Source organism: Lactuca sativa, chromosome 1, assembly GCF_002870075.4.
Source record: "Lactuca sativa cultivar Salinas chromosome 1, Lsat_Salinas_v11, whole genome shotgun sequence".
In the NCBI taxonomy this organism is placed as follows: domain Eukaryota; kingdom Viridiplantae; phylum Streptophyta; class Magnoliopsida; order Asterales; family Asteraceae; genus Lactuca; species Lactuca sativa.
In genome coordinates this window covers 20,097,638-20,124,133 of record NC_056623.2, presented here as the reverse complement: position 1 = coordinate 20,124,133, position 26,496 = coordinate 20,097,638, and the positions used below count along the sequence as shown (strand labels likewise).

The following is a 26,496-nucleotide window of genomic DNA, read 5'->3' as shown; positions in this document are numbered from 1 at the left end:
TAATTAAACCGGCCCATCAACTTTAATATCGGATCATCTTCTTTACCTATACATTTCCATATGTAAAAAAAATATACACCATCATCTCTCTCTCTCTCTCTCTCATACACACAGACACAAACACCACAGCATGAGATTTATCAGGATGACTGAAGACAAAAGATTGTGGATGATGATCAGGTGACTTCGCTTCTTGTTAAGGTTGGTTTTTAGTTATCTTTTCTTCTTAGTTACCGTTTTCTTACCGGGTTTTAATTTGCAACATGTCACGTGTGCACCATAATAGAATCTGTTTGATGTGAATTGGACATCAAAGATAATACGAATGAGTAGTGTTACATTAGGTCATTTTTCGGATATAATATAGTTGTTGTTTGATATAAGACTACATATATATATAGTACTGTTACCATTTTTATAAATATTAATTTATATAAAAGCATAAGTTATGTTTTATTGTTTTTGAAAGTTTAAAATAATTATAATCGAATGTACATTGAACACATGTTTTCAAACTTTAAAGAAAATGAAGATAGATACACTATTAATTCTGCTTTCTAGAAAAACGTAACTATACGCTGAGCATAGTCGCATGTCCATCCAAACATTTGATTACAAGTTCATCTCAAATCTATTATATCATTCTCAATTACATAAGAAAATTTTTAAATGTATTTGTTTCTAACTTATATAGATTTTAAAATATAGTTGTCTTTCTTGAAGTTTTAGTAACCTATTTTTATTTATTTTCAAATTTGAATCATATAATAATTTTCTAGAATATATTATTAGACAATTATAATATTTGTCAAGTGTAGTATTATTTAGAGATGTATTATGTTCTAAACATTTTTTAAAAAATAAAATAAAACTAAAACATAAAAAATAAATATAATATATAAATCAAAAATAAATATCAGTTTTACCATATTTATAACAAGTAATAAACAATACAGATAAACTATCATTATACGAATAAAAAAAACCAAAGTTATAATTACTTTAAAGTTGAAAACCCAAATTATATAAAAGAAACTTTAACACTAAATATAACTTCAATGTATAGCATGACATGATATCAAGTGTTCTATTATTTACAAACACGATTTTTGATAAGAAATAGTGTTGGTTTAAAACCATTTTACATCAAATGTAATATAAAAAATGGGATTTAATGTTGTGTTACAGAGATCATTTTAAAAAGGAATTTTATTTTTTCAATAGGAGCTTGCTTAAACTTATAGATTTGTACATAACGATCCAGGTACTCCTTTGATATCATATGAATTTTCATGTGATGAAAAGAGAAAGAGAGAATGAATTGAAAGAGGAAATTAATTGTGATTATTTTCGATGTCTTCAAAATAAAAATAATAATAAAAAAAAAATCTATACATACATGAGAATTACTAGAATATACACGCTCGTATGTGCCATGGACGACCATGAGTAATGAATGCTAAAGCGTTGGGTTTTTGTGTATATTTTCCCTTCTTTATTTTACAAAATCTATTTTATTTTTATTTTTTCTGAAAGGAAGCTATATATGTTTGCTTCGAACATGGATAAACTTCATTTTAGAGAGTTAATTTCATGCCTAATATTCACTTAATCATATTGGTTATGGTTTTTAAATTAATCTATAGACAATAAGTTGTTTGTTTCGATTTATACGTAAAATAGTTCATTGTGAGTTGCGACTACAAAGGTATTATTATATTTATCATATGGGCGTGCATGTGTCATAAATACTTCAGTGTAGTTAATTTGTAGCCTGCAAGTTGTGTTGACATAATTTCATGTTCATTTTTGTTGCTCCAAATTTGTGTCATTGGGTAGTGTAGATTATACTTAATGACTTGATAAATTTATTACATGAAAGATGAAACAAACCTCAAATAAAAAAGATATTAATATACATATAAGTTAATTAAGATTATAAATTTATCATCAAGATGTGGCCACTATATTGTAATCGTTCGGAAATCAAACAATTCAAAAAGAGTTGGTAAATATTCGACTCTAATAGATCTACTTTAACATCAACATCGGATAATATGTGGATCAAAATAAAGTATATATTTAAATTTATTGATCAAATTTTATATTCTATAACTCCTTCTTGGAATAGAAAATTACAGAAATGGTCCCTACAAGTGAATGGTATCCAAATTACTAAAAAGGTCCTACAATTTAAAGAATAGGTCCCTATATAGAATTATTTTGACAAGAATGGTCCCTATATTTCAAAACTTTATATAAATTGTCCCTTTCTAATAACAAATTTACAAAAATGATTCATGTTTCATAAAGTTAAAGATATGGTCCCTGCCTACATAAATGGTCCTATGTTTCACAATAGAAATGTTCTCTCTTCACAAATCACAATTATAATCCCTACCAAAAACAAAAATACAAAAATTATCCCTACATTAATTTTACAAAGCAAAACCACAGAAATGGTCATTATTGACTAAAAAAATTATGTAAATGTTCTATTTTTAATAAAACATTAAAAAAAATGTATGAAAAATATAAGATTAATAAATTCGGCGCAAGGTAGAGGCCACCCCACTTGTTGGTTATTACCAAGAATTAAATAAGTATTTAAATATCTATACAAATAATAGGTAAATGACATTAAAAATGTTATTTTTTTAAGGGTGTATTCACTTATATTCAAGGCATCTAAGAAAACAAGATTTTTTTTAATAAAAATAAGTAGGATTATTTAAAGGATATTAATAAAATTATCCTTTATGAACAATATCATAAATACAAAAAATTTTGTACGGAATACATGCATTCTATTCTAAAGTTGGTAAGATTTAACATAAAGATATTCTAGAATCTAATTATACATGAACCACGTACATTTTGTAATGACATCATGCATTTGAAACTGACATAAAAAAAACATTTGGAATGTACAAAATTCCGAAGTAACGTCAAGCTAAAAAAATGGATCTAAATCACTAGTTCTTAGACATTTATTTACTTATTTATGTTTTCTGATTTTGTTTAGTGTTCCAAATCTATTCTAATATTGAAAATGAGTTTATATATTCAGTTTTTTTGGAATACATGTTTGTAGTGGACAATGAGGGCGAATAAATGGTTATATGCATTATATTGCTCCAGATTGCATATACTTGGTGTTTGATTTAACCAGCGATATCAACTTTGTTAGGTTTGATTAACTTGGTGGCTTTCAAGTCCACATTACAAACTAATTAGATTCGTTTTTCTTTTTAATATCCCATATCAAATATCTTTGTTTAGATTATTGAAGACAGTGATGTCATATAGTTTTTAAATATTGTAACTAGTATGCCTTTTGACACAATACAATTATATGTTTTAATCATTATGTGGAAAGTGGTGTAAATAAATTCGTTGGGGAAAATCGTTGTGGCGGTAATGGGACGTCCAATGCCGGGAGTAACCAAGTATGTAAATTATGTTATAAGGAATTAAGCATTGTCAACCAAAGTCATATACGATTTATGATAGAGTAATAAAAGCATAACGAAAATAGAACATAATCAATTTATGTGGTTTACACGATCGGATGATCGGCTACGTCAACGGCAAACACGAGAGAGAGGTGAAAGAGAGAGAGAGAGAGAGAGAGAGAGAGGGGAGGGGGAGGGTGAGAGAGAGAGAGATAGGGGAGGGTGAGAGAGAGAGAGAGAGAGATTTACTACTTCAGCCATAAAGACTTCAATCATTCAATGATTAATTAGGTTTTAGGAATTCAATGAATATACATACTAGTTGTTTGATCAAAAACTGACAATAACACCAAGCCCAAAAAACACTGACGAAATTGGTACATGAAGAGAACTAGTTTCAACTTTAGCAGCTAAAAATTGTAAATGGCAGTTAAGAGAAATGTTTACAAAGCCAGTTTTTTTAGTTAAACCGGTATGGTGACTGGTTTCCGGCTCAACCGGTTCGATCACCGAATCAACCGGTTTCTATAATTTTCATATTTTTTTCTTAATTTTCCTACACACATGTAGGGGTGTAAGTGAGTCGAGCTACTCGTGAGCTACTCGGGATCGACTCGTTAAAAGCTCGACTCGAGATCGAATTAAACGAGCCCGAGCCGAGCTCGAGCCTAGATATGAGGCTCGTTTACTAAATGAGCTCGAGCCGAGCTTCAATTAATGGGGCTCGCGAGCCTAAACGAGCTTAAACGAGCCTCTATATATATATATATATATATATATATATATATATATATATATATATATATATATACACACACACACACTCACATACACACACACACACACTCACATACACACACACACACACATATATATATATATATATATATATATATATATATATATATATACATATATATATATATATATATATAGGCTCGTTTAGGCTCGATTAGGCTCGCGAGCCCACTAAATTGTTCATGAGCCGAGCTCGAGCTTCATTTGAAGGCTCGAATCGAGCTCGAGCTCGAGCTCGAGCTTCCTCAAATTAAACGAGCCGAGCTCGAGCTTGGTCATGCTCGGGCTCGGCTCGGCTCATTTACACCCCTACACACATGTACATAAATACTACAAACATACATAAATCAAAATTTTGATGTCCATAAGTTCAAACATTAAAAATACAAGATCAATCCAAATACATTAAAAAAACATATAACCATAAATTTTACATCAATACATGTGTTTTTATTCAATTTAACTGGTTCAATCGGGTTAAATTTTAATTGGTTCAATCGAATTTTTGTAAAAATTGTCCAGTTCTTTTCGGTTCAGAAATAGGCATAAAATAGGTACCAGTTGAACCACTTCCTTCCCTGGTTCCCGATCCAACTGGTTCATAACATTAGTTAAGAGCTATATAATGTAGCATTACGGAAACATTTAAGTCCATAGACTTATGGATGAGCACAACTTGCATGATAATTTGTTGTTATTCATATGTAGCGGAACTTCAAAAGCTAGTACTACCCCTATACAGAAAAGGTTTTGGTTAGAAGGATTTGTAAGTCCACAACTTGGAGCGTATATGAGATGGATGAGGAAAAATACCGAATGAGTGAGCAATAGAAATATGTCATAGTTAATTTACAAGCCAAGACATAGTGCATGTAGAAATAGTCATTAGCTAGTATACCATATGGTGATGCCATAGTGACTTTCAAACAACTAAGGTATAAACTTTGTGATAAACTGGTGGAGCAATATTTCACAATAGAGATGTATCGAACAACATATCAAGCTGTGCATCATGTGTTAGACTCAACTGAATACAAAAACATGGAACAAATCATGTAGGCTTTACTGTCATTAATGGGCAGACGCCAAGACGTCTATAAAACCATAATTGTATCACATCCCAATGATAAGACCTGATACCAAAAAAAATGTCATTGTTGCCAACAGATGGGACACACACGTCTAATCGATACAATACAGTATGAATCATCACTAACATTCAATTTAGACTTAGACTTAGTCTTAAACTTAAAATTTACTCATACTTGATGATTCAAACTTTATTGTATTGGTTGGGAACAGATCACAACTATTGGCAATCATTGCGTATTTTTCTATCCAACCTTTTCCTTGGCGTGAGATATAGTTATGATTTCATGGATATCTAGCTTCGCATTTGTCCATTAATAATGGTAAAACATGCATGACTTCTTTGGTTGTTCGTATTTAGTTGGAAATGACATATGATGCCCGACCTACTTGTCCTTGGTATGTTGCTCGATACATTTCCATTGTGAATTAAATATTGCTATATTAATTTATTGTTGTATTTGTATCTTAATTGTTTCAATTCATTACGATCGCATGATATTCACGTTAATTCCATTTTCATTTGTGTACAAGTCTTGCTTGTAAAAATTGACTATATCATATTTGAAATATAAAGCCAATAAAATTATATCCACAATAACACCAAACATTTACTTCCAAATTATAATAACAAAATTAAACTAATATTTATACTAATAGTTAGGTACAAGTTCCATTTTTATTTTAACTTAATAACTAAAGTCAACATATTTCAAAACATTCCACATATTATTTGTATAATTTTGGAAACAAAAAAGCAAATCTACTAAAAAGTCTTTATGTTTAGTTCTCATAATCGATTCAGTCTTTATTTTTTTTAGTTAATTAAGTCCCAAAAACCAGAAATTGTATTTCTTTTGATCCTTTTACTAGGTCAATAGGTCATCCACTTTTTGAAAATTACACTTTTGGCCCATATTTTAAAATTTATTACAAATTTGGTCCAAAATTTACACTTTTGGCCTAGATTTCAATATTTTGTTAAAACTTCTTCCTAAATTAATCCTTTTACATCTTTTTTTTCAAAATTTTATTTCGAATATGTTTTTTTTGCTTTATAAATCATATTTATACAAACACATATTTTATAATAAATGTATTTTTATACAAACATGTTTTTTATAAAAATTTATACATGCACATTTTTATAAAAGAAAAATGTATACAAAGACTTGTTTGATAAAAATATATACAAACACAATCTTATAAAAAATGTATGCAAACACGCTTTTTAGGAAAAAAAATGTATACAAACACGTGTTTTACAAAAATATATACAAACACATTTTTTTATAAAAAATACATACTAACACAATTTTATAAAAAAAAAAAGTATCGAAACACATTTTTATAAAAGAAATGTACTCCCTTCGTCCCATTTTTCGTATCAACTTTTGAGTTTTGAGGTCTTTATTCTTCAACTTTGACCTTAAAAATTTTTATTTGTGTTATAAATTACTTGATGAAACTTATAAGAATAAAAAAACATTTAAAACACAATCTATTCATAATTTTTCATCAAGTATTATATATCAAAAACAAAAATATTTAAGGTCAAAGTTGAAGAATAAAGACTTCAAAAGTCAAAAGTGGACAATAAATATGGGACAAATTTAGTATAAACATTTATTTGTGTGCATGTAAATACATAAATATATGCAAGTACGTTTACTATGAAATATGTGTTTGTATATTTTTTATATAAAAGTGTGTTTGTATACATTTTTATTGTAACATCCCAAAAATACAGTCTAAAAATTTCATTTCAAATTACTAATAAATCCATAGTTACCAAATCATCACGTAAAATCATAAGTCATTGTATCTCAAAATATCATAAACATTTGTCTAATATATCAGAGTAAAACATCCCAGACGAAAATCATGGTGTGTGCACTGTAGTCATCCCGAGCTCTTCCCCTTGCTACCGGAAGTACCTAAAAACAAAACTAAAAACTATAAGCACGAAGCTTAGTGAGTCTCCCCAAACTACCACATACCATACACATAATCATATAATCTGTAACGACCATAAAATTCGAGCCAAATTAAAACATTTTAATTCATTCAAAACCATTAAGTTCATACATTTGTTTTCAAAATAGTTTAAACATCAGAGCATTTCCCAGAACCATATCACATAAATCATAAAACATGAGGAGCGGTACAATCACGCCTTCGCCTTGCCACGGTCTCCTGAAGTACCTGAAACAATACATTGAAACTGTAAGCCCGAAAGCTTAGTGAGTTACCCCCAAAATACCAACCACAATAGCATACACATAACATATCATATCATAAACAGAACAGCCATGCATATCGAGTCTACAGTGTGACTGGTCCGCCTGCACCAGACCTTCAGTCCGCCCGGTCCACCCTCTCTCCGAGTCTACAGTATGACTGGTCCGCCCGCACCGGGCCTTCAGTCCACCTGGTCCACTCTCTGATTCTACAGTATGACTGGTCCGCCCACATCGGGCCTTCAGTCTGTCTGGTCCACTCTCCGAGCCTCGGTATATCTGGTCCGCCCTCATGGGGCCTTCAGCCTATCCGGACCGCTCGCCGGGCCTTCGGCCTAACCGGTCCGCCCTGGGTATGTTGGCCTACAGCACAAAGCAGGACCCGCCTCAACCCAACCCCAATCCAACAACCATGTGCACATAAACATATAATCATATAGCAATTCACAACTAATCAACCGATCTAGCAGATCACATAACATAGCAACATCCTAACCAGGATACCTACCTAACCAGGTCTCTAACATAGTATCATCATATATACCAGGATACCGACCTTAACCAGGCCTTTAACATAGCATCATCCTATATACCAGGATACCGACCTTAACCAGGTCTCTAACATAGCATCATCCTATATACCAGGATACCGACCTTAACCAGGCCTCTAACATAGCATCATCCTATATACTAGGATACCGACCTTAACCAGGTCTCTAACATAGCATTATCTTATATAATAGGATACCAACCTTAACCAGGTCTCTAACATAGCATCATCCTATATACCAGGATAGCGACTTTAACCAGGTCTCTAACATATACCATCCTAACTACCAGGATGCAAGCATAGCAAAGCAATAACATAACAAACAACTACTCGGATTCCCATCTGATAAAGGGCCGGCCTTGGTGCTTTAGACCCTGTCAATATAGTGAGGATAACTCACCTGTAACTGCTGACTTGAAGAAATAAGACCACGCTGCTTTGAACACCAGCACGAACTCAACCACTGATCACTACCAAATAACCAATCCAATAAATACCAATAATTACCAAAATACCCCTGGAAGACAACTGGTCAACCCTTGGTCAAAGTCAAGGTCCTCACTCAAAGTCAACCTTCCTGGTTGACCCTACTCGTCGAGTCAACCCGTTGAATCTTCGAGTTCCTATGCTCAGAAACTCTCATGCCACGACTCAACTCGCCGAGTCCCCCGAAGACTCGTCGAGTCCAACAAGCTCTGAGTCCCTTCCTGCTCAACTCACCGAGTCATCCCTCGACTCACGGATTGACAGCTCAAAGAGAAAAGGTTAGGATTCCACGACCAGACTCGTCGAGTCCAAGAACAGACTCGCCGAGTCCAAGGCAATCTTCAACAGACTCGTCGAGTTGTTCTTCTAACTCGCCGAGTCCATGCACATATTCATACAACTCGTCGAGTGCACCCATGTGACTCACCGAGTCTCTTCAGTTCTTATTCCATGCAGAGGATTTTCAAGCCATGTAGGGACTAAAATCTATAGATCCACTCTTCTACAGCCTAGCCCTCACATAAAGTTGCAAACTTTACGTGGAACCAAGGTGATATAAGCTCAAAACACTCTAGGGCTAAGGCTAAAGACGAAAGGGCTTCACCAATGACTCTTAAACAGAGCTTTATGACATATAGGACCATCACAAGCTTAGATCTGAAGTAGCATCCTCATATCCAAGCTTTTATCTCGAATTAGTTCTCATATCAATCACTATACATGAATCCATGAAGAAATAGCTTAAGGAAATGGTTCCTTACCCCTGAAATGAGCCCAAACAACTGTAGATTTCTGATCTCCCCAAGCTTCCTGATACAAGCCTCCAAACCTTCAAGCTTCAAATACCAAAGATCCTCCTCCAAGCTCTAACTCACTCAACAATGGGGTTTCCTCATGAATTAGGGTTTATGGATCTCAAATGGGCAGCAAAGAGGCTGAGGGGAAAACATAAGGTTCTTTAAATAGGGTGCAAACCCTGAAAATAGGGTTTCTCATTCCAGCACCGACTCGCCGAGTCTAGCCGCCGACTCGCCGAGTCGGTCACTTAGCACGTGACCAAATCGCGACTCGACTCGCCGAGTCTATCCATAGACTCGCCGAGTTGATCTTTCTTAATTACACCAAGAGCCCTAACTTGCACTTCTGAACTCAGGGTGTTACATAATCACATAATCACATAACATGAGCCTTGCTCGCTTCATCTGGCCCTGCCTGGCATTGAGCAAAGCTCGGTATACATATAAACATATCAAAAATATACATGAATAATTACATAAAATAAACTTATAAACATTCCTTGGGCCCCGCCCGACATCAGACCGAAATCCGAAAGCATACAAACATTCCTCGGGCATTTTCTGACATCGGACCGTGGTCCGAAAACATACTAAACAGACACATGCAAGAATCACGAGACATCAAGAATACAAACATTCCTCGGGCCCCGCACGGCATCAGATCGGAATCCATAAAAATATAAACCTACATCGGGCACTGCCCGGCATCGGACCTTGGTTCGGAACATACTAGCCTACAGATACAGGCCAGTATTGGTGCCTTCGACCCGTTCATGCAGGAGGAAACTTGCCTCCAATGTCGAATGATAATTGAAACGTCTCTGTCCCGGAATCAGCTCTACACACTACCTGAATCAAAACAATCCCCTTAGATACCATCTCATGCTCATAACCCCTTAGGGTTAACTGTGTTCAAAGTCAAAGTCAAAGTCAATGCTCCAGGTTGACTCAACTCGTCGAGTTATCCTCCAACTCGGCGAATTGCTATACATCACAGAATCGTGATTTTGCGTTCCAACTCGTCAAGTTCTTCCATAACTCGTCGAGTCCTTCTCTATTATAGAATCTTGATACTTCATTTCAACTCGTCGAGTCCATCCTTGAACTCATCGAGTTCCTCAGTCTGTTAACCATTTCCTAACTCATTAAGCCATTGCCCTTTAGATCTGAACCCTAAACTTCAAATCTCAACTTAAAAAAATCCTCTAGAAGGGTAAAGTTTCGAACTTTACCCCTTGATACCCCTTCTAAAAGGATTAAGCTCAAACCCTAATCTAAAAAGGTTAAGGTCTTAATCCAAACACCATCAAAACTAAGAGTTAGACCCTGAGATCATAGATATGGACTCTAAAGAGTAAATAACCACGTAAAGCCTTGAACTTTACCCACATGCATGGCTATAAAGGCTTCAAAGGACCAAAATGATGGTTTAGAGATTGCATGGGACTTCCATTGCCATAAAGTTGGCACCTTTATCCCATGGAAATCCTTCTAGACCTCAGATTTGAAGTATAAACTCATTTAGGACGTCTAACTCTCAAGGACCATGGAACTTGGATCAAAACCACTCAAAATAGCCCTAAAAGAAGATATAAACAACCACAAGGAAAGGTTCAAACTTTATACCAAAAAAACGTCGAGAATGAAGTTAAGATTTTGGATCTACAACTCCTTTTTGTGTCCTTAAGCTTTTCCTTCTTCCAATGGCTTCAAACACCCACTAAAATACTTAGAATGGCTCACAAATACTCACAATAGCATTAGGGTTTCTGGATTTAGGGTTTGGGACTTGGAGGCTGGAAATGAGGCCGACATGGAGGATTTAAGATGCTTAAATAGGATGCAAACCCCGTAAATCAAGGTTTCACCTCTATCAGCCTACTCATGGAGTTGAGGCCTCTCAACTCGTCGAGTAGGTTACTTAAATCACGTGGCCCATATGGTCTCTAATCGACGAGTTTGGGGCTTCCAACTCGTCAAGTTGTTCTTATAAATTAAATAATTACTAAATTAAATATGTACCAGGAACTAGGCGTTACATTTATAAAGATACAATTTTATACATTTTTTTAAAAAAACATGTTTGTATATATAAGTTCCCATTTTCAAAAACAATTTTTTTGGGTTTTAATTAAGTTAAAACACCATTTTCATAAAAACTCAAGTTAAGAAAACTCATTTGTTCCAAAATTAAACTGTTTGAAAATCAAGGTAATATAATAAATGTGGAATCTTGAATGTGGTTGATAAGTGTAGACAGTCACGCCTTCATCTTCTCACGATCACCAATGGTACCTTAAATTTAATCCATAATTGTAAGTCAAACCTTTGTGGGTTCTCCCAAATAAACACATAGGACCGCCTCAATGCCACCCAATATGTCGACATATAGATCAAACAAGCAATCAAATAAACACATAAGCACAAGCAACTATCTACACTAGCCTACATATCTAACAACCTCTACCGCATACAATACACTATGTCATAACTGACAGATCTTCAAGGAATGCATATCTATATGTAACCAAATATGAGATAGAGATTTGAACATGTGATCCCACTCTGGAGCCATAACCAAACAAGGAACGGAAAAGAAAGCCTAGATCAAGCGTTTGCAGGTTATACGTGACTACATATCTGATGGGTTTTAGGTAAAACAAATAAACTAGAAAATAATTCCTAAGTTCACATGCAACCTACTTTGGATCTATGTTTTATCTATTGAACATACAACTTTGAATTGCAAAACAAGAACCCTAGAGGAGAGAGGCTATAATCGAAATTTACAACCTAGGGTTTAGTAATTACATACCTTTCAATTGTTATAGTAAACAATTGAAAATTCCCTTGATCTTGATCTTGATCTTCTTGGAAGCTTAGCACCACAAGTGTAATGCCTCTAATGGAATCACACCCAAACTAGCAAGAAGGAAAGTAGATGGGAGAGGGAGTATGCAAAATTTCGGCCCTTAGGGTTTCTTCAAAAGAAAAGAGTGACCAAAACATGAACCAGGAGGCTCCTTATATAGCTGAGGGATCTAGGGTTTAGGGGAAACCCTAGTTATCCTTTGCTTAGGGCCTAAGCAAACCCAAGGGCCTTATCCAAGCCCATATGGACGAAATTATTAGGGTTTCCCCTAAATATTTCATCCACCCTTATCCAAGGGGGTTCTAGAGCCTTCCACTCAACTATTAGATAATTGCAAACTAGTCCCTGCACCTTATAATCAATTCTTTTAACCCCAAAATTAATTCTAATTAATTTCTGGCTAACAATTAATTAAACAAAATGATTTCTTATTAATATATTAATCTTTTAACATATTAATAAATTCATTTATGTTAATTTATTAATCTTATAATAAATTAATATCTCTCCTTTCATAATTTCCTTGTCTGGTTGCTAGGTTTGAGGGCAACCCAAAAGGACTGTGTTGCTATCAATTCAAGTACATACCAATTATAGTTATGGGCTTAGACACCTAATCCAACAGTCTACCACTTGGATAAGTCTGTAACTACAATTGCTAGTATGCCTTCTAAATTTGACCAACAAATTGTAGCTTCCAAAAAACTGCTGCCGAACTCTGACCCAGTCAGTTACGTGTCCTAAGATAAGTGATCATATAATCCTTCGTTCTGCTAGATATCCCTAGACAAAAGACATGGATTGCAATCAACCTCTTTGTCCAGAATCTATGTTTCCCGATTCCTGATTTGTGATGATGTAGGACTTCTAATTGAACACATCAATTTAGTCCTGGCTGGGCCCAGCACACAAGTCAACACCAAATCATCGAGGGGCCCACAGATATCGCTTTTCCCGTTAGGGAAAAAGGAACGAATAAACATTGACTCATATGCTTGTATCTTTTACTCATCAAACCATACATGATAATACGTTTTATAACACCAAGTTACTGATGCGTTTTCTTATCACCAATGCATAGCCGATTTGCAAATCACAACTCATATATCTCTGTTTCAAGATTATAAGATATTATCGTCTCAGTATTACTCGTGATGAATTCCATGAAGTAATACTCTGAGCGAGGGTTTATCCAATACTCAAATCTCAATTTATGAGTACTCATGAACGTTGCAGCAAATACATTGCCATGTCTATCCTTAGACAATCTACAATCCAGTTCATGACAGTCTTGATTCACTACTTACTTCCAAAAGTACGAGCGACTGTGGAGTTTGAATAATCTTATTATTCGGGAAGTAAAACATGCAAAAATGAAACACAATAATAAACAATTGACAAAAGGTAGAACCCAAACTTATAAATAATACTTTATTATTTAATCACCAAAAGTCAATTACATTTACTTTGTTACAAGTTTCAGAAAACTAATCTAACTACTAAAACTAATATCATCTTTCAGTCCTATGCTCCGAGCATGCTGAATATGCTTAGCCCTACTCAGACCCTTTGTGAGGTGATCTGTTGGGTTATCTTCAGATGACACCCTCTTCACTATAAGATGGCCTTCTTCTACTCTATGTCTGATGAAATGGTACTTTCTGTCGATATGTCTGGTTTTACCATGATCTCTCGGTTCCTTTGTCAAGGCAACCGCTCCTTCATTATCGCAGAACAGTTCCATAGGCTCCTGGATGGTTGGAACAACTCTGAGATTCCCGATGAAGTTCCTCAACCAAGCTGCTTCTTTCGACGCTTCACTTGCTGCTATGTACTCTGATTCACAAGTAGAATCAGCCACCGTATCTTGCTTGGAACTCTTCCAAGTAACTGCTCCTCCATTTAATAAGAATACCCAGCCTAACTGAGAACGGAAGTTATCTCTATCCGTCTGAAAGCTGGCATCACTGTAACCATCTACTCTCAAAGTATCATTGCCACCAAGTACAAGGACCCAGTCCTTTGTTCTTCGCAAATACTTGAGTATATTCTTCATGGCTATCCAATGAGCTCTACCTGGGTTTCCCTGATAGCGACTGACCATGCTCAAAGCAAATGCCACATCAGGGCGAGTACATGTCATAGCGTACATGATCGATCCGACAGCGGAAGCATAAGGTACACGACTCATGTCATCTATTTCCTCATCTGTACTCGGGCATTGAGTCTTACTCAATTTGGTATTGCTCTGGATAGGTAGCTCTCCCTTCTTGGAATTTTCCATACTAAACCTCTTTAGTACCTTATCCAAGTATGTGCTCTGACTAAGTCCAATTAGTCTCTTCTTTCTATCTCTCAATATTCTAATCCCAAGAATATAGGCGGCTTCTCCTAGGTCTTTCATGGCAAAACACTTTCCAAGCCAAGACTTAACTTCATTCAAGGTTGAAATGTTGTTGCCAATGAGTAATATGTCATCGACATATAACACCAGAAAAGTTACTATACTCCCACTAGCCTTGATATACACACAAAACTCATCTTCAATTCTAGAGAAACCAAACTCTTTGACTTTCTCATGGAAGCAAAGATTCCAGCTGCGAGATGCTTGTTTCAATCCATAAATGGATTTCTCAAGCTTGCATACTCTATTGGGAAACTTTGCATCAACAAAACCCTCTGGCTGACTCATGTAAACATCCTCAGCCAACTTCCCGTTAAGGAAGGCAGTCTTGACATCCATCTGCCAGATTTCATAGTCATGAAAGGCAGCTATGGCGAGCAATATCCTAATAGATTTAATCTTAGCCACCGGCGAAAAAGTCTCATCATAGTCAACCCCTGGGGTTTGAGTGAAACCTTTTGCAACCAGTCGAGCCTTGAACGTATGCACATTCCCATCCATGTCTGTCTTCTTCTTGAAGATCCATTTGCACCCAACTGTCTTCCGACCTGGTGCACTATCAACCAAATTCCAAACTTGGTTGTCATACATGGACTTAATCTCGCTGTCCATTGCCTCTTTCCACTTGGAAGCCTCTGGGCCTGCCATTGCTTCCTTATAAGTGACTGGTTCATCTAATTTTACCAGTGTTCTGTCACTTATGAATGTGTCACCATCTGAAGTAATATGAAAACCATACAACCCGGGTGGCACACTCACCCTAGTGGATCTTCGAAGAGGTAATGATTTATCAACCGGTTCAACTGGAACTGTTTCCTCTGGTTGAGTGCTAGTGTCATATAAGGTTCCTTCATTGGTTGACTCTTGAATCTCTTCAAGGTCAATGGTACTCCCACTATCCTCTTTGAATATGAGCTCTCTTTCCAGAAAGACTCCTCTTCGAGCTACAAACACCACGTTTTCACTAGGTCTGTAGAACAAATATCCAAAAGACTGCTTTGGGTAACCAATGAAAACACATTTCTCACTTCTAGCTGCTAGCTTGTCGTGAGTCTCTCGTCTTACGAAAGCTTCACAACCCCAGACTTTAATATGTGCTAACGAGGGAACTTTCCCTGTCCACATTTCGTGAGGTGTTTTGGCAACCTTCTTTGTAGGGACAAGATTGAGGATGTGGGCGGTTGTCTCTAAGGCATACCCCCAGAAGTGAATAGGAAGCGAGGCACGACTCATCATATAACGAACCATATCTAACAAGGTTCGATTACGCCTCTCAGCTACACCATTTAACTGTGGTGTCCTAGGAGGAGTCAATTGTGAGACTATCCCACATTCTTTCAGATAGTCGTTGAACTTGGTACTAAGATACTCCCCGCCTCTATCGGATCTAAGTATCTTGATCTTTCTGCCCAATTGATTTTCGACTTCATGCTTAAACTCTTTGAACTTTTCAAAGGTTTCTGACTTATGTTTGATCAAGTAGATGTAACCATATATGCTATAATCGTCAGTGAAAGTCACATAGAATCGATTAGCATCCCTTGTGGTTGATCTGAAAGGCCCACACACATCTGTGTGTATGAGATCCAACAGACCTTCACCTCTTTCACAAGACCCTGTGAATGGTGATTTTGTTATCTTTCCCAAAAGACAAGATTCACACATATCATCTGATTTTAGGTCAAATGATTCCAACACTCCATCCTTTTGGAGTTGGGCTATGTGTTTCTTGTTAATGTGTCCAAGACGACAATGCCACAAGCATGCCTTGTCTACACTATTAGACAAGTCAATATTAAGTACACTATTTCCTAAGCTATCAACACAAGTCACTGTTTCATACACACCATCACAAGGTAAAGCTTCAAACACAAAAACACCATTCTTATAAACAGAAATTGAACCATTCAAATCATTAAAAGAATATTTAAAACCTTTTCTGAACAATGCATGAAATGAAATAATGTTTCTCGTCATCTCAGACGAATAGCAACAATTTATTAAATCTAATCTAACATCATTACTGAGCAAAAGTTGATAAACTCCGATCTTGGTAACTAGTGAAGACTTTTTGTTCCCCATGATCAAGTTTCTTCTCCCATGCTCTATCTCCTCACTTTCCCTTAGCCCCTGCAAATCAGAACAGATATGAAATCCACATCCTGTATCAAGGACCCATGAACGAGAAGATAATGAGTTATTAACAGAAATAGTGTAAATACGTGCCGAGGATGGCTTCACTTTGCCATCCTTGATATCTTGCAGATATTGTAGGCAAGATCTCTTCTAATGCCCCTTTTGATTGCAGTAAAAGCAAATGGCCTCTTTTGGATCAGAAACATGGGGAGTGGAACCATTGGGCTTAGCCTTTGGGCCATTACTAGATGACACAGCTTGAGCCTTGCTCTTCCAGTTTTGCTTGGGAGGACCTTTCCTCTTCTTCCCCTTTCCCTGTCCAATGGCCAAGACAGGGGCACTTACAGGTGTGGAGGGTATACTTTTACCCTTCATCCCTGCCTCAGCTGTCTGCAACAAGTTGTGCAATTGGGCCAAAGTCTGCTCAGTGTTGTTCAAATGGTAAGTTAAGATAAATTGACCATAACAATCAGGCAACGAGTTCAAGACCATGTCAATGTCCAATTCCTCATCGAAGTGAATGTTGAGCTTGACCAAACGCTCTATGTAGCGTTGCATTCTTTGCACATGAGATACAACCGATACCCCCTCTTTCATCTTGCAAGCCATGAGTGACTTGACTACCTCAAACTTTTCTTGATGAGCTCGCTTATGGTACTTTTCCATAAGGTCCTTGTTCATCTCAAAAGGCCAGTAGTCCTCATAGTACCTCTGCAATTCTGGGGACATGGTTGCAACCATGATGCATGCCACTTTGGTAGCATCATCATAGTGTTTCTTGTAGGCAACATACTCTTCGGGAGTGGCTTTTGACTCATCAAGTTCTTTGAGCTCCTTTTCAAGGACATACTCTTTGTCCTCGAATCTAAGCGCCATCTTGATGTTACGCATCCAATCGTTATAGTTGGAGCCATCCATAACGACTTTGGAGCAGATGTTTAGTAGAGAGAAGTTGTGGCTGGAGGATGATGAAGCAGAAGTGTTTCCAGGAGTAGACATCTGAAAAGAAAGATAGTTTTAGTTAGATTCCAAGACACCTCAATATAATAACCCAAAGATATCATATCAAGGTTAGGACCCAACTATGACGATTTACAACTTAGAAATGGGATGCCGAGATCCAAGTTCAAATCTCATAAAGGTAGGTGAATGACGATTCACCAATTCCACCATTAGACAAAATAAACGAAGTGAAATTCCTAATTCTTTTTTAGATACATTAAAACTATTTAATGGCATGTTTTAATCTCGGATTATGCTCTACTATTTGTGACTGGGATACCGAGGATCACAAACTAGATGTGAATAACCATGCAAATGTGCTTGGTAACCTTATTGTCTTTATCATTACCTATTGATGTGCCGGTAAACCACACACGCTCCATCAAAATGATAATTATAAGATACCCATTACTACTCTTTATTAGTGTCTTTTAGTGTGCCGGTTAACCACACACGCTCCACTAACGACCAATAAAGCATAATGTGCAATTTCATGGATTAGTATACTTTTCACATTTTTCGTAAAGTAACTAGAGTTGGGATTTTGAAAAATAGTGTTCTAGTACTTTCTTTAATAGCATTATACTTTTAATGGGAAGTAGTTGTCCTATCAAATCCGTTCTGCTAACGACCCTCCACTAATCAAGGAAGCGGTGGGTGAGAGTGGACACCCATTCAACTACCATTTTATAGGCAGTTTCCTTATACCCCCTTATAGACTAGCTTCGTGAATGAGGCATACTAGCGATTTGACTGACCATATTCTTATACATATATAATTTTTAACTTTTAGTTATAATATATATATATATATATAAGGTGTGTTTTAAAAACATTTTAAAACTCCAAGGGTTTATATAAATTTTTTTCGAAATTTAAACTATTAAATTTTAAATTTAAATAAACCAATTAATTAGATTTAATATTTATCTATTAATTAACTTTTAATTAATTTATTAAATCTTGTATGGAATATCTAATTAAATTAAACAATTAATTTAATCCTAATCCATATCCCTTCTAGATTTCAAAAATATGGGGATAGGATAATTTCCTTATTTTTCTCAATTATCCAATAAGGCAACTATTATCCAAAACAAAGAAACCCTAATCTTTATAGCATATTTCGAAATTTTCAAGGGAGGAGGCTAGGGTTTTCAAAACCCTAACCCTAATTTCGATTAGGGTTCTTTGGAGGCTAGGGTTTTCAAAAACCCTTTGATCCACAACCCTAAAAATCGAAAAAATGGCCTTTAGGGATTAATAGCTATAAACCCTAATTTGCAATTCAACAATTATAACAATTCAATTTAAAACAAACAATGTCTCTGATACCACTGATGGGTTTTAGGTAAAACAAATAAACTAGAAAACAATTCCTAAGTTCACATGCAACCTACTTTGGATCTATGTTTTATCTATTGAACATACAACTTTGAATTACAAAACAAGAACCCTAGAGGAGAGAGACTATAATCGAAATTTACAACCTAGGGTTTAGTAATTACATACCTTTCAATTGTTATAGTAAACAATTGATAATTCCCTTGATCTTGATCTTGATCTTCTTGGAAGCTTAGCACCACAAGTGTAATGCCTCTAATGGAATCACACCCAAACTAGCAAGAAGGAAAGTAGAGGAGAGAGGGGAGAGGGAGTATGCAAAATTTCAGCCCTTAGGGTTTCTTCAAAAGAAAAGAGTGACCAAAACATGAACCAGGAGGCTCCTTATATAGCTGAGGGATCTAGGGTTTAGGGGAAACCCTAGCTATCCTTTGCTTAGGGCCTAAGCAAACCCAAGGGCCTTATCCAAGCCCCTATGGACGAAATTATTAGGGTTTCCCCTAAAGATTTCGTCCACCCTTATCCAAGGGGGTTCTAGAGCCTTCCACTCAACTATTAGATAATTGCAAACTAGTCCCTGCACCTTATAATCAATTCTTTTAACCCCAAAATTAATTCTAATTAATTTCTGGCTAACAATTAATTAAACAAAATGATTTCTTATTAATATATTAATCTTTTAACATATTAATAAATTCATTTATATTAATTTATTAATCTTATAATAAATTAATATCTCTCCTTTCATAATTTCCTTGTCTGGTTGCTAGGTTTGAGGGCAACCCAAAAGGACTGTGCTACTATCAATTCAAGTACATACCAATTATAGTTATGGGCTTAGACACCTAATCCAACAATATCACCCCTAGGGCACTCCACTAGACGATTATCAACCTATTGGTATTCTAACCAGCATACCACTACTCCTAGATCTTGACACAAAAGGATATATATTGTAACACATAGTATAGTGAGGAAACTCACCTAAATCAAAGACCCAAGAAAACACATCAACACCTTTACTACCTGCATTGATCACTCTTGCAGACCGACTGACACCAAACAAAGATAGATCCTTAATCACTAACCCAAGTCCTTCAATTTTGACCCAAAGTCAAACTAGTCAAAAGTCAACATTCAACGGTTAACAAAAGTCAATGGTCAACCAAGTCGATGCCTACCACGACGTGGAGACCTCTTGGCCACATCGTAGGCATGCTAGGACAAGATAGTTACGATGCAAAGAACCACCACGTCGTGGCTAGCCCTTTTCCACTTCGTGGTAACTAGTAAATTGTCATAATCTTCATTAAGATCTTAATCCTTTAAGCCACTCATTCATACTTTCTAGGAGTCTTTCTACCACCCAAATACATAATAAAAATCATTGTTTTATGGTCATGCATGTCCTTTCCAAACTAGGTCACTAATGAAAGAAATGAAGTCCAAAGCTCCTGCTTGGGACCAAGGACTCCATAGAATATTAGATTTAGAATATATAACCATAAAGGGACCTCAATGATCCCATAAAGTTACCAACTTTATGGAAACCACCCACTCAACCCACCTTGAATCATGAAGAACTAGCTTTTAAGCCTAAATCTAGAAGAATATCACATAAAGATAGAAACTTAGGGACCTACAAAAGTATAGAAGATGTGGAAGAAGGTGGTGAGGAGGTTTGCTTGTTGTATCTTTGCTCAAAAGGTACCTTCTTCTTCAAGTTGCAATCTAAGGCTTAACACTTCAAGAACACCACAACCACACCAAGAACACTTAAATGAGGCTAGGGTTTTAGATATAAGAGGGTGGAGGCCGTAGAGAATTTCTTAACCCTGAAGTTAAGGTACTTAAATATGGAGAAAACCCCAAAAATCATGGGCTTAGGCTGCATCAGCTGCCATGTCATAGCGGCCATCAAAACATGCGTTCTCATAATGGACATACCATGTTGTGGTCCTCCATACTCCACGTCATGGCACTAGGTTTTTCCCAAAAAAACCTTACCTTGATCCCTCGAAGTCCTCAACTGATCTATTTTGAAAACGGATGTTACAACATTTTGTTATAAAATATGTGTTTGTATACATTTTTTTATAACATACGTGTTTGTATTAACTTTTTGTAAAAACAAATTTATATTTATTTATGTACTTAATAAACACATAATTTTATAATTAGGTATTTCGCATACAAAAGTGTTAAAACAAGGTTTTTCTATAGAAAAAAGAAGGTTTTTTCAAGTAAAAATATATTTTTTTTTTGCATAAATATGATTTTATAAAGCAAAAATACATATTCAAAATAAAAATTTGAAAATAATTATAAAAAAAATTAAATTTATTCGTAATTAAATTTTGAAAGATAGGCTAAAAGTATAAATTTTGAACCAAAATTATAAAAAAATAAAATAAAAATCTAGGCCAAAAGTTTAATTTTTTAAGTTGAATGACTGCTGACCGGATAAAAGGATCAAAATGAATATAATTTTTGGTTTTTAGAAATTAATTAAATAAAAAAAATAAATATTAAATCAATTATAAGGCTTAAAATATGAACTTTTCATTTTCGAAACTAGAATAAAAATACTTAAAATTTGACCTTTTCATAGTGCTAGCTTGCAATTGCCATCTGTTGGTGAATTTTTTTTCTTTTAATTAAAAAGGTTTATTCTCTAATGCAATCTCCAATTTCGTATGTGCTAACCGTGAAATTAGAGGTTATTTTTGGATTTTTTTTAATAAAACAGGTTAATTCTTTGAGTAAATTACACGAATGGTCCCTATGGTTTAAGGTAATTTGCGTGTTTTGTCCATAACTTATTTTTTTAACTCGGAAGGTCCCTACTGTTTGTTTTTGTTACGCGCCTGGTCCTGTCTCACCTAAAAAGACTATTTTGCCCTTGATTTTTTAACTTATTTAAATAAACACACCCTCAACCCAACCCCCTCACATTACCCTACCTACCATACCATTTTTCCCTATTTAAATAATAGTCTTTTTAGGTAAGACATGGACCAAGTGCGAAACAAAAACAAAAAGTAGAGATCAAGCGCGTAACAAAAACAAACATTAGGAACCTTCCGAGTTAAAAAAAATAAGTTAGGGACCAAATACGCAAATTACCCCAAACCATAGGGACCAGTCATGTAATTTACTCTAATTCTTTAATGCTGTCACCCATTCATATATGCTATCTGTGAAATTGGTGGCTATTTTCGAAATTTTTGTTAGTTTATGTTTAATTTTAAAAAAATATATATTATTTTGATTAGCCTAATTTGTTATTTTTGTTATAAAGCTCAACTATATCATAATAAATTCCGAGTAGAACTTAAACATCTAGAAGTAGAATTTAATATATAAGTATTGATCAACAAATGACTATTATATTTATTTATTTTAAAAATATATGAGTCCTACCATCAACGTTCCATATGCCAAAGCCTCAAAGGACTTTCAATATGATTCTTTTTCTAGGTACGTATTCTGTCTCTTAGCAAGTAATTGATTTAACCCACCAAGAGTTGTTGCCAACAAATCAACTAAAGTTAAATATATTCTCATGTAGGAGGCACAATTCGTTGTGTTTGAACTTGCAGTTTAGTGACTGGATATTTAACAGGTTAAGACTTGGTAATTGTTTGACATCTGGAACGGCAGTTTGACCACATCTCGATTGTCAAGTCTTCTACTTAATTAGTAATAACCAACGACTCCAGCATTGGGTGCATCACCCATGTTGATGTTAAGTTCTAAAACTAATTCTTTCGAAGATTAAATAATGCAAAGCTAAGTATATTACTATTTTAACTAAAGAATCACTTTCTCTCAAATGCTTTTGGATTGAAGTGGGTATCAATCGTCGATATTGGCAAAAGAATCTTACAAAATAAAGATTTAAACGGGTCGGGTCGTGCATATCCATAACTCCTGCCGTCCTACTACTACTCAAACATCCGAACACCCTACAATATAAATTATATCCTCCTAACAAAGCAAAATGAAGTCACATATGAAACACATTCTGTAACGATATATAATATTCAGAGTTAGAACTGAAATTGGAAGTTCAAACACATCCAAATATCATGGATACGATTAGTGAAAGGTCTGAGAAATCATCATATATAGAGCCCTCGATTGTAATGGATCATATAAAAAAACAACAATCGTATAAGGTAACATACACTATGATACCATCCTTATTTTCTATCATCGTTCTAACAAATATTTTCTTGGGATTTTTAGGTAGAAGAGCCGATACCAATCTCAACTATGACATTAGTAAGCAACGGTTGTGTTGATTATAGAGGGAGAATTGCTGACAAACGAAAAACCGGAGGATGGAGGGCATCTCCTTTCATTATTGGTATGAAATAGTTACACTATATATAATCAAACTATCTTTTTAATAGTGTATATTTTGTTTAAAGTTCTAAGTTTTATAATTTAATTCTTCAACTGAATTATGGTGTTTTTTTTATAGTGAATGAGGTGGCAGAAAGACTAGCATTCTTCGCAGTTGCAGTGAGTATGGTGCTGTATTTGGCGAGGGAGATGCACCAATCGCTACCAAATGCCGTCACACATGTGACAGATTGGATTGGAGCTGCTTACGTGCTTACTTTGGTTGGGGCTTTCATAGCCGATGCTTATTTAGGGCGATTTTTAACAATCATCGTCTTCTCTTTCATCTACTTCGGGGTATGAACAATATATTGGATTTATTAAACTATTAAGTTAAATAAATAGAACAGTTTCTCATTTTTTTTTATATAAGTTTATGCAACAATATAGTTTTCACACCAGTTATACAACCATGTTTTAAGTTCTTTTTAAAAATTCATAATTTATACGAGCATAAATTGGTAAAGGATGTACTTAATTGCATACATTAGTGAGAAATAAATGATAAATTGAACCTTAGGTATTCAAATCCATGAATTTTATAAAATTAAATGAACTAGCGTATCATCATTCTAGCTTTCATATAATTTTTAACTTTATTTGTTTACAACAGAACTCCACAAAATTCAACGAAAAATATGTAAAAGAATATTATTTATAAAATCTAATTTATGATATTTATTTAAGGTTAAAAAGTTTTAAAAAAAAAAAAAAAAAATCTCATTGGAGGGAATATTGTTATTCGGAGATTAATGAAAAGTCATTAATGCATCAGGGAATGGTGATGCTGACAATTTCAGCAAAAATGGACAGCTTACGTCCACCACTCTGCCTGAAAAGACCATGCCCTCCAGCATCCGACGGTCAAACGGCGTTCCTCTACACTGCACTTGCTCTCATCGCCGTCGGCACCGGCGGAATCAAGCCTTGTGTTTCCTCCTTCGGGGCTGATCAGTTTGACGAAGAAGATGAAAGGGAAGTCGTAAAAAAATACGCATTCTTCAACTGGTTCTTCTTCGCTATTAACATGGGTGCACTGTTGGGAATCACTCTTTTGGTGTACGTACAACAAGAAAAAGGGTTTGCTTGGGGTTTCGGAATCCCCACCATAGCCATGTTCACCTCCATCCTGATTTTGTTGGCCGGATTCTCGAGTTACCGGTACAAGAAGCCGATGGGGAGTGCTTTCACCAGATTTGTTCAGGTGATGGTGGTTTCCGTCAAGAACCATCTCCGGGGAGTTGGTGTAGTTTCCGGTAGCCAACTTTATGAGGTTTCCACTCAAGAATCAGACATATTTGGGGCAAGAAAACTCTTTCACACTCCACAATACAGATTCTTAGACAAAGCAGCAGTTATCGAAGACCATGAATCCTCGATCACTCGAAACAGATGGAAACTATGCACAGTGACACAAGTCGAAGAATTCAAATGCTTCATAAGAGTCTTACCCATCTGGGCAACCACCATTGCTCTCTCTATCTCCTTCGCTCAGATATCCACCTTCTTCCTCAGCCAAGCCGCTACCATGGATCGGAAACTAGGCTCCAACTTCGTCATCCCATCAGGCTCCGTCCCAGTGTTTTCCGCCATTAACGCCCTCATCCTGGTTCCCATTTACGAAAAGCTCATCGTCCCTTTCCTCCGGAGCAAAACCGGCCACCGTCGTGGCATTACTTCCTTACAACGCATGGGTGTAGGTCTATTCATTTCCATTTTCGCTATGGCGTCGGCTGCAGTTGTTGAACACAAACGCAGGACTCATTCGAACCCGACAACCCTAAGCGTGTTCTGGTTGTTCCCTCAGTTTTTTCTAATGGGTAGTGCCGAGGTTTTTACATATGTGGGACAACTGGAGTTCTTTTACGACGAAGCTACAGATGGTACGAGGAGTCTAAGCAGTGCTATGTTCTTGAGCGAGATCGGGATCGGAAGTTGGTTGAGTACTGCGATTGTGAAGATCGTTCAACGGGCAACAGGGGATGAGGAGAAAGGGTGGTTGAGGAACGATTTGAATGCGAGTAAGTTGGATTATTTCTTCTGGATATTGATGGCGATTAATGGTGTAAATTTGGTGGTTTATATGTGGGTTGCTCGACGATACAAGGGCAGAGATGGAGCAAGTGCCATCGGAAGTGTTAGAGATGAATCCACCACAGTGGTTGATCAAAGTTAATTACAACTTGTTTAATTTTTATTGTTATGAAACGTTTTTTTATTTATATATTTACCAAGCCATGTTGATTTTCGTTTTATTGTTAAATCCAAGTTGTTAATTTGTCCATTAATCATTATATATTTGGTCTTCGGTGGAACACATATCATCACCAAGATACTATTGAATATTTGAATCGTTATATAATTAAACAATATGTACTTGAGAATTCATTGATATACTTTGAGGACAAACTACAGTACAACCGTCATGTTCTTTTTCATAAAAGCTCTTGAATGATTTTCAATAAATCTTTGATGATGGGTGTTTAAAACTGTTAAAAAAATTGTTCTATGGTTGGAGAGTCTTCATTAAAAGGCAACATGTAATAAAGCTGAAGCCATAAGTACACTGAATTTTTGATACAATTATTGATAAATATATTATCTAAACATTGAAAACATCGTTACAATGTTTTTTTACCGTTTAAATTTATCTTTATTTAGTATTTCAAGTTATTTACTTATTCATGATTTTAGTTTTATTTTTTAAATTCAAGGAAATTGTGGTATCAATTTGATTTTTTTATATGTTACATAATTTGGAGTTGGTAGCGATGTTATTTGCACTCAAGTTATGGCGATACTACTTGATTGAAATGAAGTACACGTTGTATGCTAATTATAAGAGCTTCAGAACCAGAAAAAATTGGATATGAGGCACTGACCATGAATAGAGATGCTTGCAGATTACGATTG

General features: G+C 35.5%; 1 protein-coding gene across 2 annotated transcripts; it reads left to right on the top strand.

Annotated features, from left to right (window-relative positions):
- The first annotated feature begins 46 nt into the window (after window positions 1-46).
- LOC111915752 (protein NRT1/ PTR FAMILY 8.1) lies at window positions 47-25,977 on the top strand. Of its 2 annotated transcripts, none has more exons than XM_023911404.3 (4): window positions 47-201; window positions 23,425-23,545; window positions 23,663-23,880; window positions 24,359-25,977. In XM_023911404.3, exons 2-4 carry the CDS (start codon window positions 23,452-23,454, stop codon window positions 25,757-25,759), a joined length of 1,713 nt encoding a protein of 570 aa, XP_023767172.1. In that variant the 5' UTR covers window positions 47-201; window positions 23,425-23,451; the 3' UTR covers window positions 25,760-25,977. The 2 variants fall into 2 exon arrangements, with proteins under 2 accessions (XP_023767172.1, XP_023767171.1); XM_023911403.3 differs by lacking the exon at window positions 47-201 and adding an exon at window positions 22,539-23,354.
- The last annotated feature ends 519 nt before the right edge of the window (window positions 25,978-26,496 follow it).